A 12,748-nucleotide genomic window follows, 5' to 3' on the forward strand; every position below is an offset into this window, starting at 1 on the left:
TCGATTATCGACTATCGATTATCGCTTATCGTTTATCGCTTTTGGTTTTTGGGTTTTCTCTTCTGATTTCGTATCGTATCGTATTGTATCGTAATCGCCTTTTATACTATGCTAAATTAACTGTTATACACGCCAGTTAATTGTCATCCAGCCAGTCATTAAAGTTCTCCTACATTTCGATTTTGATTTTGCCTTTTTGTTAGCCATTTAATATATATACAAATGTAGTTAATACATATCGTATGTTAATTAACTAGCAGCCCATAAAAAAAAAAAAAAAAAACAAATATGTATATGTATTAAAAAAAAAAAAAACAAACAAACAACAAATTCACTGAATACGGTTAATATTCAATTTTTCTGTTCAATTATGCAAATTAGACATATTTATTGCGAACTACTTACAAATTTCTTCGGAAATGAAAATTGGATGTGTGCGTGTGTGTGTGGGTGTGTGTGGGTGCGTGTGTGTGTGTGGGTGTGCGTAATTGCTATTCATTAGCCACGGTTGGTTGGGCATTTAATTAAATAAATATATTTATTTTCTATTTAATCAACGAATATCGTGGCACAAAAACGGGCGCTGAATTGCACTTTTCATTTAAATTGCCCGCAGGCACACACACACACACACACACACACGAACACACACAAACATACATACATATACGCATGACAAAATGTCACGACAAGAACAACAACAAAAGCAATATCAGCAACCACAACATTAACAATAATAACACATATGGCAAAGGTAGCTGCTAAAATTACACATACGCCATGTGAGCCGTGGCGCAGCAGTTGAGAGCGAGCGTTTTTATTGATTTCTTTTCTGCTGTTACTAATGGCACACACACACACACACACACACACAGAGAGTTGGCTTTGCTATGATTATTTGCCATACCAGTTAACACACACACACACACACACACACACACCCACACACACCCACACAGAGCGAGCGAGTCATAAACTAATTTTTGGCTTTTTTATTTGCTCCTGCAAGATATTATTATTTCGTTTTTTTTTGTTTATTTTTTTCTTCTGCTCTCTTTTGTTTTCGTTTCGTGACAGTTTCGTTTCATTGCTTTTTGCTCCAATTTAACCATTTATTGGGCGCCCTCTGTCCGGGCTCCGGGCTCCGGGCTGAGCTGCGGAGGGCCACTTCGAGGTTGGCGCAACGCGTGGCCGGGCCATTCGTGCAGCGCATTTCGCTGGCGCCGCACAGACGCGCAGCCTTGGACACCCCGCCCCACCTCTCCGCCTCCCCGCCTCCCCACCTGCCCTACTAGCCCTCGTCGGCCCGCCAAACCGCACACATGGCGCACACGATTTACTCCACGCCAAGTTTAAAGCGCGCTTTTAGGCGCCGCCACACTTCGCGTCCGAACAAGGATTTTCGTTCTTGTCTCCTTTTTAAACTGTTCTTTATTCTTTCGAAAAAAGCTTGAATCAAGCAGAACTTGTGCTTTATTACAGAGAAGCTTTAAATGGCCTTGGCATGGGTATAAAAGCTCTTGAAAAAGTCATTTCATGTAATTTTATTTAAATCAAGCTTTAAAAGGTCCATAGGAATCAAAGTTTATTAAAGTTTGCAAATTCTTTAAACTTGGCTTGATTGGGACTTGCGAAAGGGAAAGGGAAATATAGATTAATCTTGTTTCAAGTTCAAACTGGGATTAAATTGCGTTAAGTTTTGTTGCCTTAAATTGAGTTTATTTCGTTCTTAGATGAATTCAAGTAGTTTCCTACTTAAAAGTCACAATGGAAACAAGAATCTTAAGCTTGAGTCTAGTTTAAACGGTAGTACTTAATTTCACTTGATTTAAGTTGGGAATTCTTGATTTTTTCCGGCTATGAGAGCTATAGAGAGTATGCATAGAACTGGGATAATAGAAGTACGCCATACAAAGATATATTTGCCGGGTAAACAGTTTAGAGGCCAGGCCAATTAGAAGCCAATTTACACGCCATGTACTTGCACACACACACACACACAAACACACACATACGGGAGCTTATGTAAAGGCGTGAGAGTGTGTGTGTGTAAGCTGTATCTATATGCATTCGAATCGATAAATATTCATGAAATATAAATGAAAGGTTGCTCTGGCTGCAGAAGTAACGTGAAATTCCCAAAGGATGACAGCATACAGCACGACAAGGCAAACAACTCAAGCAAATGGACATTACCAGGCCACACCGATACGTGGGCGTGTGTGTGTGTGTGTGTGTGTGTGTGCGACAGCTATTTTCATGGTACGCTTGTGTGCGTGCATAAATATTTTTATAGCAACACAGACACACAGAAACAGAACAGCAGGAGCTGCACCTGCCCCCAGGTGTAACCTGAACTTGGCTATCCACAGCTTGTGGCACATTCCCGTAATGAATCATTAACTTGAGGGGCTGCGCTAGAGGGGGGAGGGTCGGCGGGTGTTCACCAACTGGCCAAACCCATTTGTAACATACACTTTTATTCGCATACTCAATTTCAGCTTTCTCTCTAATGCACACACACATTTCACACATTCCAATTCATTTTCACAGACAGATATTTCTTCTTATTATTCTTCTTTGAAGTTTTCCTTTGGCTGAAATTACAAACTTAATTGCGCTGTTTAAGACAAATATGAGAACACACACACACACACACACACACACGCACAAACATGAAGCAAGCTAATTATACATTTGTAATTACTAACGACTGCAAACATAATCGTACCAATCTATTTTTACATAATTAGATCGATAGTATTAAATTTGTAATTACCAATACTTAATGACATCTCATGTATATGTATATTTGCTTCTGTCATCGTTAATATTAACAACAACAACAACTACTACAACGTTTGCCGATTGCAACAACAACAACAACAACAACAACATTGACCTTTACTTGGATCCAACACAGTTATGTGACCATGGGTATAGATTTAGGTAATCTTGCAGCCCTGAGAACGTTTAGGGTGCTACGTGCGCTAAAAACCGTAGCCATTGTTCCAGGTATGAACATAGCTTTGAATTTGCAAAAAAAACATAAACTGTTATATTGTTATACTGTTATACAAACCAGTTAGCCGAGAACTGTTATACATAACTGTTATACGAATTATATAAATACCATACTGATTCGATTATTCGATTATTGTTGATCATAAATAATAAAACCATTTATAGGCCTGAAAACCATTGTTGGCGCTGTCATTGAGTCGGTGAAAAATCTGCGCGATGTGATAATTTTGACAATGTTCTCGCTGTCAGTGTTCGCCCTGATGGGCCTCCAGATCTACATGGGCGTACTGACACAGAAATGCATTAAGAAATTCCCGCTTGATGGTTCCTGGGGCAATTTGACCGATGAGAACTGGGACTATCATAATCGGAATAGCTCCAATTGGTATTCCGAGGATGATGGTATATCGTTTCCATTATGTGGCAACATCTCCGGCGCTGGGTGAGTAGCTAACGCCGCGATACGGCTTATCGTGTTATCGACTTATCGATTTTCATCCATCGATTGCCCATCGATTGCAGTCAATGCGATGACGACTATGTGTGTCTGCAGGGGTTTGGACCGAATCCCAATTATGGTTACACCAGTTTCGATTCATTCGGTTGGGCATTTCTGTCCGCTTTCCGACTGATGACCCAGGACTTTTGGGAGGACCTGTATCAGCTGGTTCTCCGTGCCGCTGGACCCTGGCACATGCTGTTCTTTATAGTCATCATCTTCCTAGGTTCATTCTATCTTGTGAATTTGATTTTGGCCATTGTTGCCATGTCATATGACGAATTGCAAAAGAAGGCCGAAGAAGAGGAGGCTGCCGAAGAGGAGGCGATACGTGTAAGTAGAAACCCAGTAGAGACCTAAACGCCCAATGGACAAACAACCACATTAAAGCCACCTCAACAAAAATGGTAGATAATTTCAATCTCAATTACCAGTGAGCTGAATTGATCATTGAAAATATCTATTAAATACAACAAGAGTTGCTTTTTTCTTTTGTATATGTATGTATAAAGTCCAATTGTCTCTCGCTATATCTCTCTCTCTGTCTCTCTCTCTCTATATATATATATATATGTGTATATCAATCAATCGTACATCATAATGTATGATCACACTTTAGTGTCTCTTTCGAATGTACATACAGAGTGTACAATTGTGTAGCTGTAAAAAGAACACCTAACCACCAATGCATATATACATATATCTGTAATGCCCAACTAAATAACTACTTATATATCAACACATACATATGTATTGCTTTCCAAATTCCAGTAATATATATAATATATATACTATAATATATATAATCGTAACGTACTTATTTACCAAACTACTTGCATATATGTTATTGATTTAATTTTTAGTTGATTTTTTTCTGGTTTGTGTTTTTGTGTATCTTTGATCTCTTCGTGTAAAGCAAGTAAAATACTTCAATTTATTGATATGTCATGCCACAGATCTATGCCAAACTGGCCATATATTCTCTATTCTCTGCTCAACTCTTTTATATATGTATCAAAATATCTATATGGATATATATCTATATAAAATTCTTATTGTTTGTCAGTATTTTATTAAAAACGCACTTTTTTGTTGTTGTAAACTAATGCAAAATTCAACACCTGAAAGTAAAAAGCAATAAACAAAAGAAAAAATCAAGTACAATTACCTAGACGTATTAACATAAACAACATACTATATAAAAAATGAAGAAAATAAAACTAAAGTTCCCCATCAAAGTCCGATCCCAACCAAAAATAAACTCCCAAGCCACAGCACAGCACTTAAAATGTTTATACTTTTAATTTTATATATATACATATATATATATATGTGAATATTTGTAGAACTTGTCTTCTGTTTTTAAGCCACACAAATCCCAATTAAACTGAAATCCCAATTGCATGTACCATATACCATATGGCATAGAGCATATACGATGTGCCGATTGCGATTCGCGCCCCTTTCCAGATCAGCAAACAAAATTCTTTGTGCATATATCATTATAGGAGGCAGAGGAGGCGGCCGCTGCGAAGGCGGCTAAGCTGGAGGAGCGCGCCAATGCGCATGCACAGGCCGCCGCCGATGCCGCTGCCGCCGAAGAGGCGGCACTGCATCCCGAAATGGCCAAGAGTCCAACGTATTCGTGTATCAGTTACGAGCTGTTCGTTGGCGGTGAAAAGGGCAACGATGACAACAACAAGGAGAAGATGTCCATTCGTAGCGTCGAAGTGGAGTCGGAGTCGGTGAGCGTTATACAAAGACAACCAGCACCTACCACAGCACACCAAGCTACCAAAGTTCGTAAAGTGAGCACGGTAAGTATTCCGAGCGCAATAATTTTTTTTTGATTTATACTTTTTGTCTTTTTTTGTTTTCCGTTTTGTTGTCTTTAATTCTTGTTCTCGTTATTTGTTGTTGTACTTGTTTTTGGGATATATACTTATATATATGCTCTACTCTATATAAATATATACTTAACGAACTTGTCTTTGGTTTTCGATTTCGATTTCCATTTCGATTACTATTTCAAATTCGGTTTCGGTTTCGATTACAATTTCGATTTCGATTTCGATTTTCTCATATGCAGCTAAAAGGCCTGTCTACATCGTTTATCGTTTATCGTTTATTAGTTGCAATCAGTCTGGTATGCGTGATGTTCTATGATTTCTGTTATGTTCATAATATTTGCAAAATTATCGTTTATCGATTTCGATTGCCTTGATTACCATCTATCATTGTCCACTGATGCCAGAAGCTGTGCAAATATACATATACATATTTGCCAGCTTATTTTCTACTCTACTCGTTAATCGTGACGTCTCCTTTCTAACTGTGCTCTTGCACTCGTTTTGAGATTCGAGCGAGTAAATGTTTCTGTCTCGACTGCGTCGACGAGTACAGCATTCGCTGCTGCTCTTTGCTCTTGCAGCTACGAGTTAAGTTTTGTTTCGAGCTCAAGGATTGCCACGCATTATACTCGGTCAACACTGCCGCTACTCGCTACTCGCTGCGCGAGTAACGAGTACTTATTTTGCAGTTACTGTAACGATTAAATTACATTCACTTTAGTTGTTTGTGCGTTTTGGTTTATAAATTGCCACTGTTCAGTTTTGTTGTTGGAACGATCCTCCATATCGTGCTTAAGTATATATACATATATATAATAACCATCATAACTAGCGAATATTCCTTTGCAATCCATATAACGAGTAGTGCTAGTGCGTGTATGCGTGTATGTACAAATATTAGTTAATTAGCTGTAGTTTCATGTACCAAAAAACAATATCATGACATAATAAAAGCCAAATAATTGTAGTCTCGTTTTAACAAAGACTCGCTATGCCCCCCACTCTCTATCTCTCTCCCTCTCTCTCTCTGTCTATCTTTCTTATTCTCATCTTTGAGCCATATCTCTCTCTCTCTCTCTCAAACTCCATTTCATTGTATTAGCAAAAATTTGATTGTATTAGTGCATGCATTTTGTCATTGTGTATGTGGATGTGTGTATGTGTTTTAGTGAGTGTTCCTCCTTCTGCGAGTGTGTGTGTGTGTGTGTGTGCGTGTGTGTGTGAGTCGCAGGCAGTCTTTTGTTAAATGTTAACTCCATCATGATTTCAATGTGCTCGTAGTTAGCTGGCTCCTATTATTGGCATTTCGCATAATCATTTTGATTTGGATTTTTGATTGATTGATTTTCTGATTTAACGGGTATCTGTTTGGATTTGTCAAGTTTTTTGGTTTTCAGTTGAACTCATTGCTCGGAATGCTTTAGGTGACAACTTGATTGGAGCTCAAATACAAATACAAAAACACAATTTCAACGATGCTTACCTTTCATTACAATGCAAGCAATGTAAAACTGAGGACGACTACAATGCTAAACAAAAAAAGAAAAAAAACAATATCTAGCTTCACATGAGGCTAACGATTAAAGTGAAACAGCATAAAAAAAAAAAACATGCTTTAAGCCATTTACAACACTTCAAACACTTATCTGCTCACAATCAGTCGAAATTCTTAACTTACGATCGTGCTTGAACTATGCGTACATAATGCATATGTATATTTATATGCAACAAACTTGCGTAGGTCAGCTTGGGCTTTCCATAATTAATTCTGCAAACTGCCAACCACCATCCGTTTATGTTCTGTTCTTAATCATATAATTGATTTTGTTTGAGAAATAATCTTAATGATTTCAATGGCTGCATTATTATTTGCATGTGAACGTTGCTTTCATTTTCGTTAACTATTTACAATTATTATCAATATATATGCATATATATACTTATACCATAAAGGTATATTCTTACATAGCTGAAAAATAAAACTCAAAAATATGCGAAATACCTAAGTTTTACTTCAAAACAAACGAAAGACAAGTGCAGTTCGAATACAAAAAGTTTGAGTACAGTACGGCACAATGGCTACACTAGCACCGATTTCTAAGCATTGCCGTCGATAAATTCGATAACGATAACGATAAGCGCAGCGTTACGTTTTGCGATACCACCAACAACATGCTGCAGCATGTCGATAGCTCTGTCATTTTTACTCCCTCACATTTCTTTAACTACAATTACAAATTCTCAATTGTTATTTTTGCTTTGGCAAGCATATGCTTAGCGCACAGCGGCTGTGACACATTGGAACCCCAAGTTCTGGCACCTACAACATTGGGAGCTCTATTAGGCATATAAAAAGATACACACACACACACACACACACACACACACACAGACTAGAAGACAGCTGCAGCTGAGTGGCCAAGCAAGAACATTTGGTCAATATTATTTTTGATTTATTTTCATTTTATTGAAATGGAATTTTATGGCCTATACAAATACTGTTATACCAATATACGATTTGAATCAACGCAATTTAATTGAAAACAATTTCTTTGAAATATAACTCGAATTTGTACTCTCACTAAATACTATTGCTGTTTCGCATTCGCTGTCTCGCTCTCGCTCTCGCTCTCGCATTCTCGCTAGCTCGTTCTTACTGCCAAATTTAATTGCTCAGAGTTGCATTCCAAAAAAATATACTACTTACTTATATCATAATCGTAATCGCTCGCTCAGTTTTCAACTGTCTGAGCAACTCGAACTCAAGGTAGGCCCTGGGCCTCAGGTAGGTTTCTCTCTAATACTCTCACACTCTCTCTAGCTCTCGAATAAAAGAACTCTTTAAACACTTGAATCAGATTAAGAACAGAGCAAATTTAGCTGTTAGTTAAAATACTCAACTGTACTAGGCTGGGTGAAAGAAATACTTAACATGAACCAATACACAAACAAGTTTATATTTTGTTGAGTTTGAAATTTTGTGACTTTTGAGGAGGATGGCGGTTAGAAACCTTATGTAAAACCTACTTATATTTGATATTGTGGAATTTCGTTAAAGCATATTTCTTATGCATCCCCGTAAGAGTTGACAAGTACATTTGACTAAATGTTAAAAGCAGTAGCAATTACTTTTTGTTTGTTCATATTTTATTAGAATAACTTGTTAGTTTTTAGTCTGGAACTTTGAGTTTTGTTTTGAAATTCGTGGTAAAACTTGCTGGTACTTGAGCAAAATTCCGAGAAGTCAATTCATGTTTGAATTTTGTTGCTAAACAAATCAAATACTGTAAGTCGTACTTTAAAAAGTGCTGCCATTAATATGAACAACATTTTCCTTATGATTCGTGTATTTATTTATATTTTGTTGTTGGTATTTAACGCTGCGCTAAAGTAGATAAAATGCTCTAATCGCCGACTCACCAACCACACTTTATATAGTTAAATAATACTTAGTTATTATATTGTGCAGCCAAATTGCTGAGAATTGATTATTTTTTTAAGGGGCACACAACGAAAAACGAAAAACGAACAACATCAATTGAATTTATTTCGTAGAAATTAGCAAAGAAATGTATTCACACGAATGCATTCACACATTCATACACATATTTGTATACACAATGACAATTACTTCGAGTATATATTTTGCTTTCAAACTCTTTCAAACAGCGACAGCAAAAATTTGTATAAATTTAGCAGGAATAACTATATTTACATACATATATATATTTTATTTGATTCCATTTTTCTTTTTTCTTCTATTTATATTTTATTTGTAAAAAAAATAAAAAACAACTTAGACATCCTTATCCTTACCTGGTTCACCGTTTAACATACGCAGGGGATCACGTAGTTCTCACAAGGTAAGCGCCCAATACACACACACACAAACACACACACACACCCACAAACACCCACACACACACACTCACACACACATATCAACATACACAAAGCGTATTGTTTTCCTTGAATCAATGACAGCCAGTACAAACCAGAACAATAAGAACAATAACAAAAGCATCAAGAACTACAATCGCTTTAACCATTTCATATCATCTAGATAAAGGCTCAATACAACAGAGATATTTACTTTGCAATTACGAAATTCACTCTCTACCACACACACACACACACACAAAACACAGTTTTTGGGCCCAGAGACTTGTGGTTTAATGTACCTGTGCATATGTATATATGCGTGTGTGGCAACTCTGCGGCTGTGTATGTGTGTGTGTGAGATGTCCTGCACTCAACACACATGCTTACCGCAGTTGTACATATACAAATGCACGCACACACACACACTCACACTCGCACACACACACATCTTACTCATACGAAACTCATGGTAGTCAAACTTATATTGAAGTTTAATTCATGCATCAGGTATACATAGAATAGTAATTGAAATAAATCGACTTAGCTTTCACAGAGGCGCATACCATTTGTACTTAAATGATTATTATTGTTAAATTCTTGATACTGTTTTCGGTTGAATTTGTAATGTTTTTAGGTACTTAACATAATTAAAAGCTACAACTTATCTCTTGTCGTACATAAACATATCTCACCATTTTATAATATCATACCCCTTACATATATTCGTATTTTTGTCTATAACTATATACATACATACTTATTTTGTTTGTAAGATATATAATGAGTATACAAAATTATATTTTGTGATTTTGTCTTGTTTGATGTTTCTTGATCTACATATACCTCTACGTACGAGTTCTAAATACTGTACCAGCACTCTCGCTCTCTCTCTCTACCTCTCTCTGTCTCTCTATCTGTCTCACTCTCACACTCTGTCTCTGTCTCCGTCTGTCTCCTTTTCTTAAGATCTGTCATTCGGAATGCATTAACCTAAACCAATCAGTATTTGGTCTATCGGCCCGTTTGTGTGTATGCGTATGTGTGCGTGCGTAAGTGTTTGTGTGCGTGCGATGTGCGTGTATTGCCTATTCCATGTTTCATGAGAACTTAGTATATATTTATGTCTGTCATGCTCGAACTATGTATGTGTATGTATGTGCCCCTAATGTGTGTACAATTATCGTATGTCAATGTGCCAGCTAAGAACTGTTCATTTGGCCCATTTAAGTCAAGTTGAGGCGCAGCCAACTTAACAAGCACATAAGATAATTTCGTGCTGCCAGATCGTTGCGAAGCAGAAATGAACAGTTCTTGCCAGCAGAGGGCGCTGCACACGTATTCACAAAATACGCACATATTGTAATCGTCACAGTCACAATCGCAGTCACAGTTACAGTCGCTGTCACTGTTTCAGGCATACAGTCACCATCACCGTCACTGTCACTGTCACTGTCTCGCGGTCACCGTTTCAGTCACTGTAACGTTTCAATGTAAACTCTTTAAAACGAATTGATTATGTTTGATTTTTGAGTTTTATTTCAAGTACTATGTAATCATGTCGCTTCCGTACGATTATGTATGAATATCTACCTGTATACCTGTTAAACTTATTACGTATATCTATAACTGTCGATATGCAAATAAATGAAACTATATGTACTGTACAATGCTGTGGCTATATCGTTTATTTCCTTTATATTTGTACTTATAGAATAGAGCATTAACATTTTGTTTTCTTGTCACCGTACTGCAATCCAAATCGATTTCTTGTAAAGCTCTCCTTGTCTATATTTGTCTGTCTGCTGTCCATAATCAAATGATTAAAGCAAATCGTATGCCCGGTCTACGGCGCTAGGGACCATATCAAGTGTGTATGTTTATGTGCCGGTTATATCAATTACTGTTTGAGTTATATATAATTGAGTTAATTTCTTTTCGATTTTCAATCATTAATAATTGATATCCCTCATACAAATCATGCCAATCTCTCGCTTATGTTTTCTAAATACTTAATAATCGTATATCATGATATTTGCTACAACTCACCACTTTGACAACTACCTGGTACTATTACTAAATACTACCTAATACTACTAACACTACTACTAATACTACTACTACTACTACTACTACTACTACTACTGCTACCGCTACTTTAAAACAGTTTGCGTTTTGTGTTAAGCCAATATACTAATCTTAAGCTCAATTGTATTGGAACAAACCAATCGGATCGATATCAGTACACGATACGTAATGGACGTGGCCGTTTCGGGATACCTGGCAGCGATCGCAAGCCTTTGGTATTGTCAACATATCAGGATGCACAACAACACTTGCCATACGCCGATGACTCGAACGCCGTGACGCCCATGTCTGAGGAGAATGGAGCCATCATAGTGCCTGTTTATTATGGCAATCTAGGTGGGTTACACATCAGGCAACTGCTTGGTAATAAACGATATATCGATTGGTGTATCGATATATAATTCATCAACGATAATTGCATTGATTCTTCCCAGTATCGATCACTGTTTAGTAATGTTTAACATGATCGTTCTACGACCATAAGAAAATATATGAATTTCTTTGTCGCTAGATTCTGTTATCGAGCGACATTAAATCGTATCGTTATTGAGAATATCGATTTATTGAGCATTTATTCAATAAATGCTTACGTATCGATATTTTTGACCATTTGTCAAATGCACAATCATCGAACTGCATTCGTTCTGCTACAGGCTCTAGACACTCGTCGTATACCTCGCACCAGTCCCGTATATCGTATACCTCACATGGCGATCTGCTTGGCGGCATGGCCGTCATGGGCGTCAGCACAATGACCAAGGAGAGCAAGTTGCGCAATCGCAATACACGCAATCAATCAGTGGGCGCCACAAATGGCGGCACCACCTGCCTGGACACCAATCATAAGGTCGAGCATCGGGACTACGTAAGTCGGCCAAATCTTTAATGCATTTATGGTTTTACTTGAAAGTGAGAACTCTTTCAGGAAATCGGCCTGGAGTGCACGGACGAAGCGGGCAAGATTAAACATCACGACAATCCTTTTATTGAGCCCGTCCAGACACAAACGGTGGTCGACATGAAAGGTAGGTTCTAAGGTGAAACCTAATCAATCGATTATTTATCGGTCTCCCTCTCTCTCTCTCTCTTTCTGGTATTCTCGATTTGTTTTTTCTATTTCTCTAGATGTTATGGTCCTGAATGATATTATTGAGCAAGCCGCTGGTCGGCATAGTCGAGCAAGTGATCGCGGTGGTAAGTAACGAGTTATCGACTTATCGATTGTTCCACTTTTGTATTATCGCATTGCGTTCATGTTGTACATTTGACATACCCATTGAGTAAATATCTATATCTATATATATATATACATTTATATTGAAATCGATCGTCTTGTACATTTTCGTTTGTTTTGTGTTCTCTTCCATGTGCATTGTTTTCATTGATTTCTGTTTTCGTTTCAAGAACT

The 12,748-nt window shown here is 37.4% G+C and overlaps 1 protein-coding gene across 50 annotated transcripts in view; it reads left to right on the forward strand.

Annotated features, from left to right (window-relative positions):
• Nucleotides 1-12,748, forward strand: part of para (paralytic) — a 73,100-nt gene that overhangs the window by 18,760 nt on the left and 41,592 nt on the right. For 30 of the 50 annotated variants that reach the window (XM_064682456.1, XM_064682468.1, XM_064682460.1 and 27 more), the window contains 9 exons: nucleotides 2,924-3,015; nucleotides 3,190-3,466; nucleotides 3,547-3,856; nucleotides 5,032-5,340; nucleotides 9,174-9,236; nucleotides 11,496-11,676; nucleotides 11,994-12,205; nucleotides 12,266-12,365; nucleotides 12,466-12,534. In XM_064682456.1, coding sequence (XP_064538526.1) covers nucleotides 2,924-3,015; nucleotides 3,190-3,466; nucleotides 3,547-3,856; nucleotides 5,032-5,340; nucleotides 9,174-9,236; nucleotides 11,496-11,676; nucleotides 11,994-12,205; nucleotides 12,266-12,365; nucleotides 12,466-12,534 — 1,613 coding nt within the window. The remainder of the gene's footprint in view (nucleotides 1-2,923; nucleotides 3,016-3,189; nucleotides 3,467-3,546; nucleotides 3,857-5,031; nucleotides 5,341-9,173; nucleotides 9,237-11,495; nucleotides 11,677-11,993; nucleotides 12,206-12,265; nucleotides 12,366-12,465; nucleotides 12,535-12,748) is intronic. The other 20 variants (XM_064682494.1, XM_064682497.1, XM_064682481.1 and 17 more) reach the window with 2 other exon arrangements.

The sequence above is a fragment of the Drosophila montana genome, unplaced genomic scaffold (genome assembly GCF_035044405.1).
Source record: "Drosophila montana isolate Dmon_TW-CO22-7 unplaced genomic scaffold, ASM3504440v1 contig_2481_1, whole genome shotgun sequence".
Lineage (NCBI taxonomy): Eukaryota > Metazoa > Arthropoda > Insecta > Diptera > Drosophilidae > Drosophila > Drosophila montana.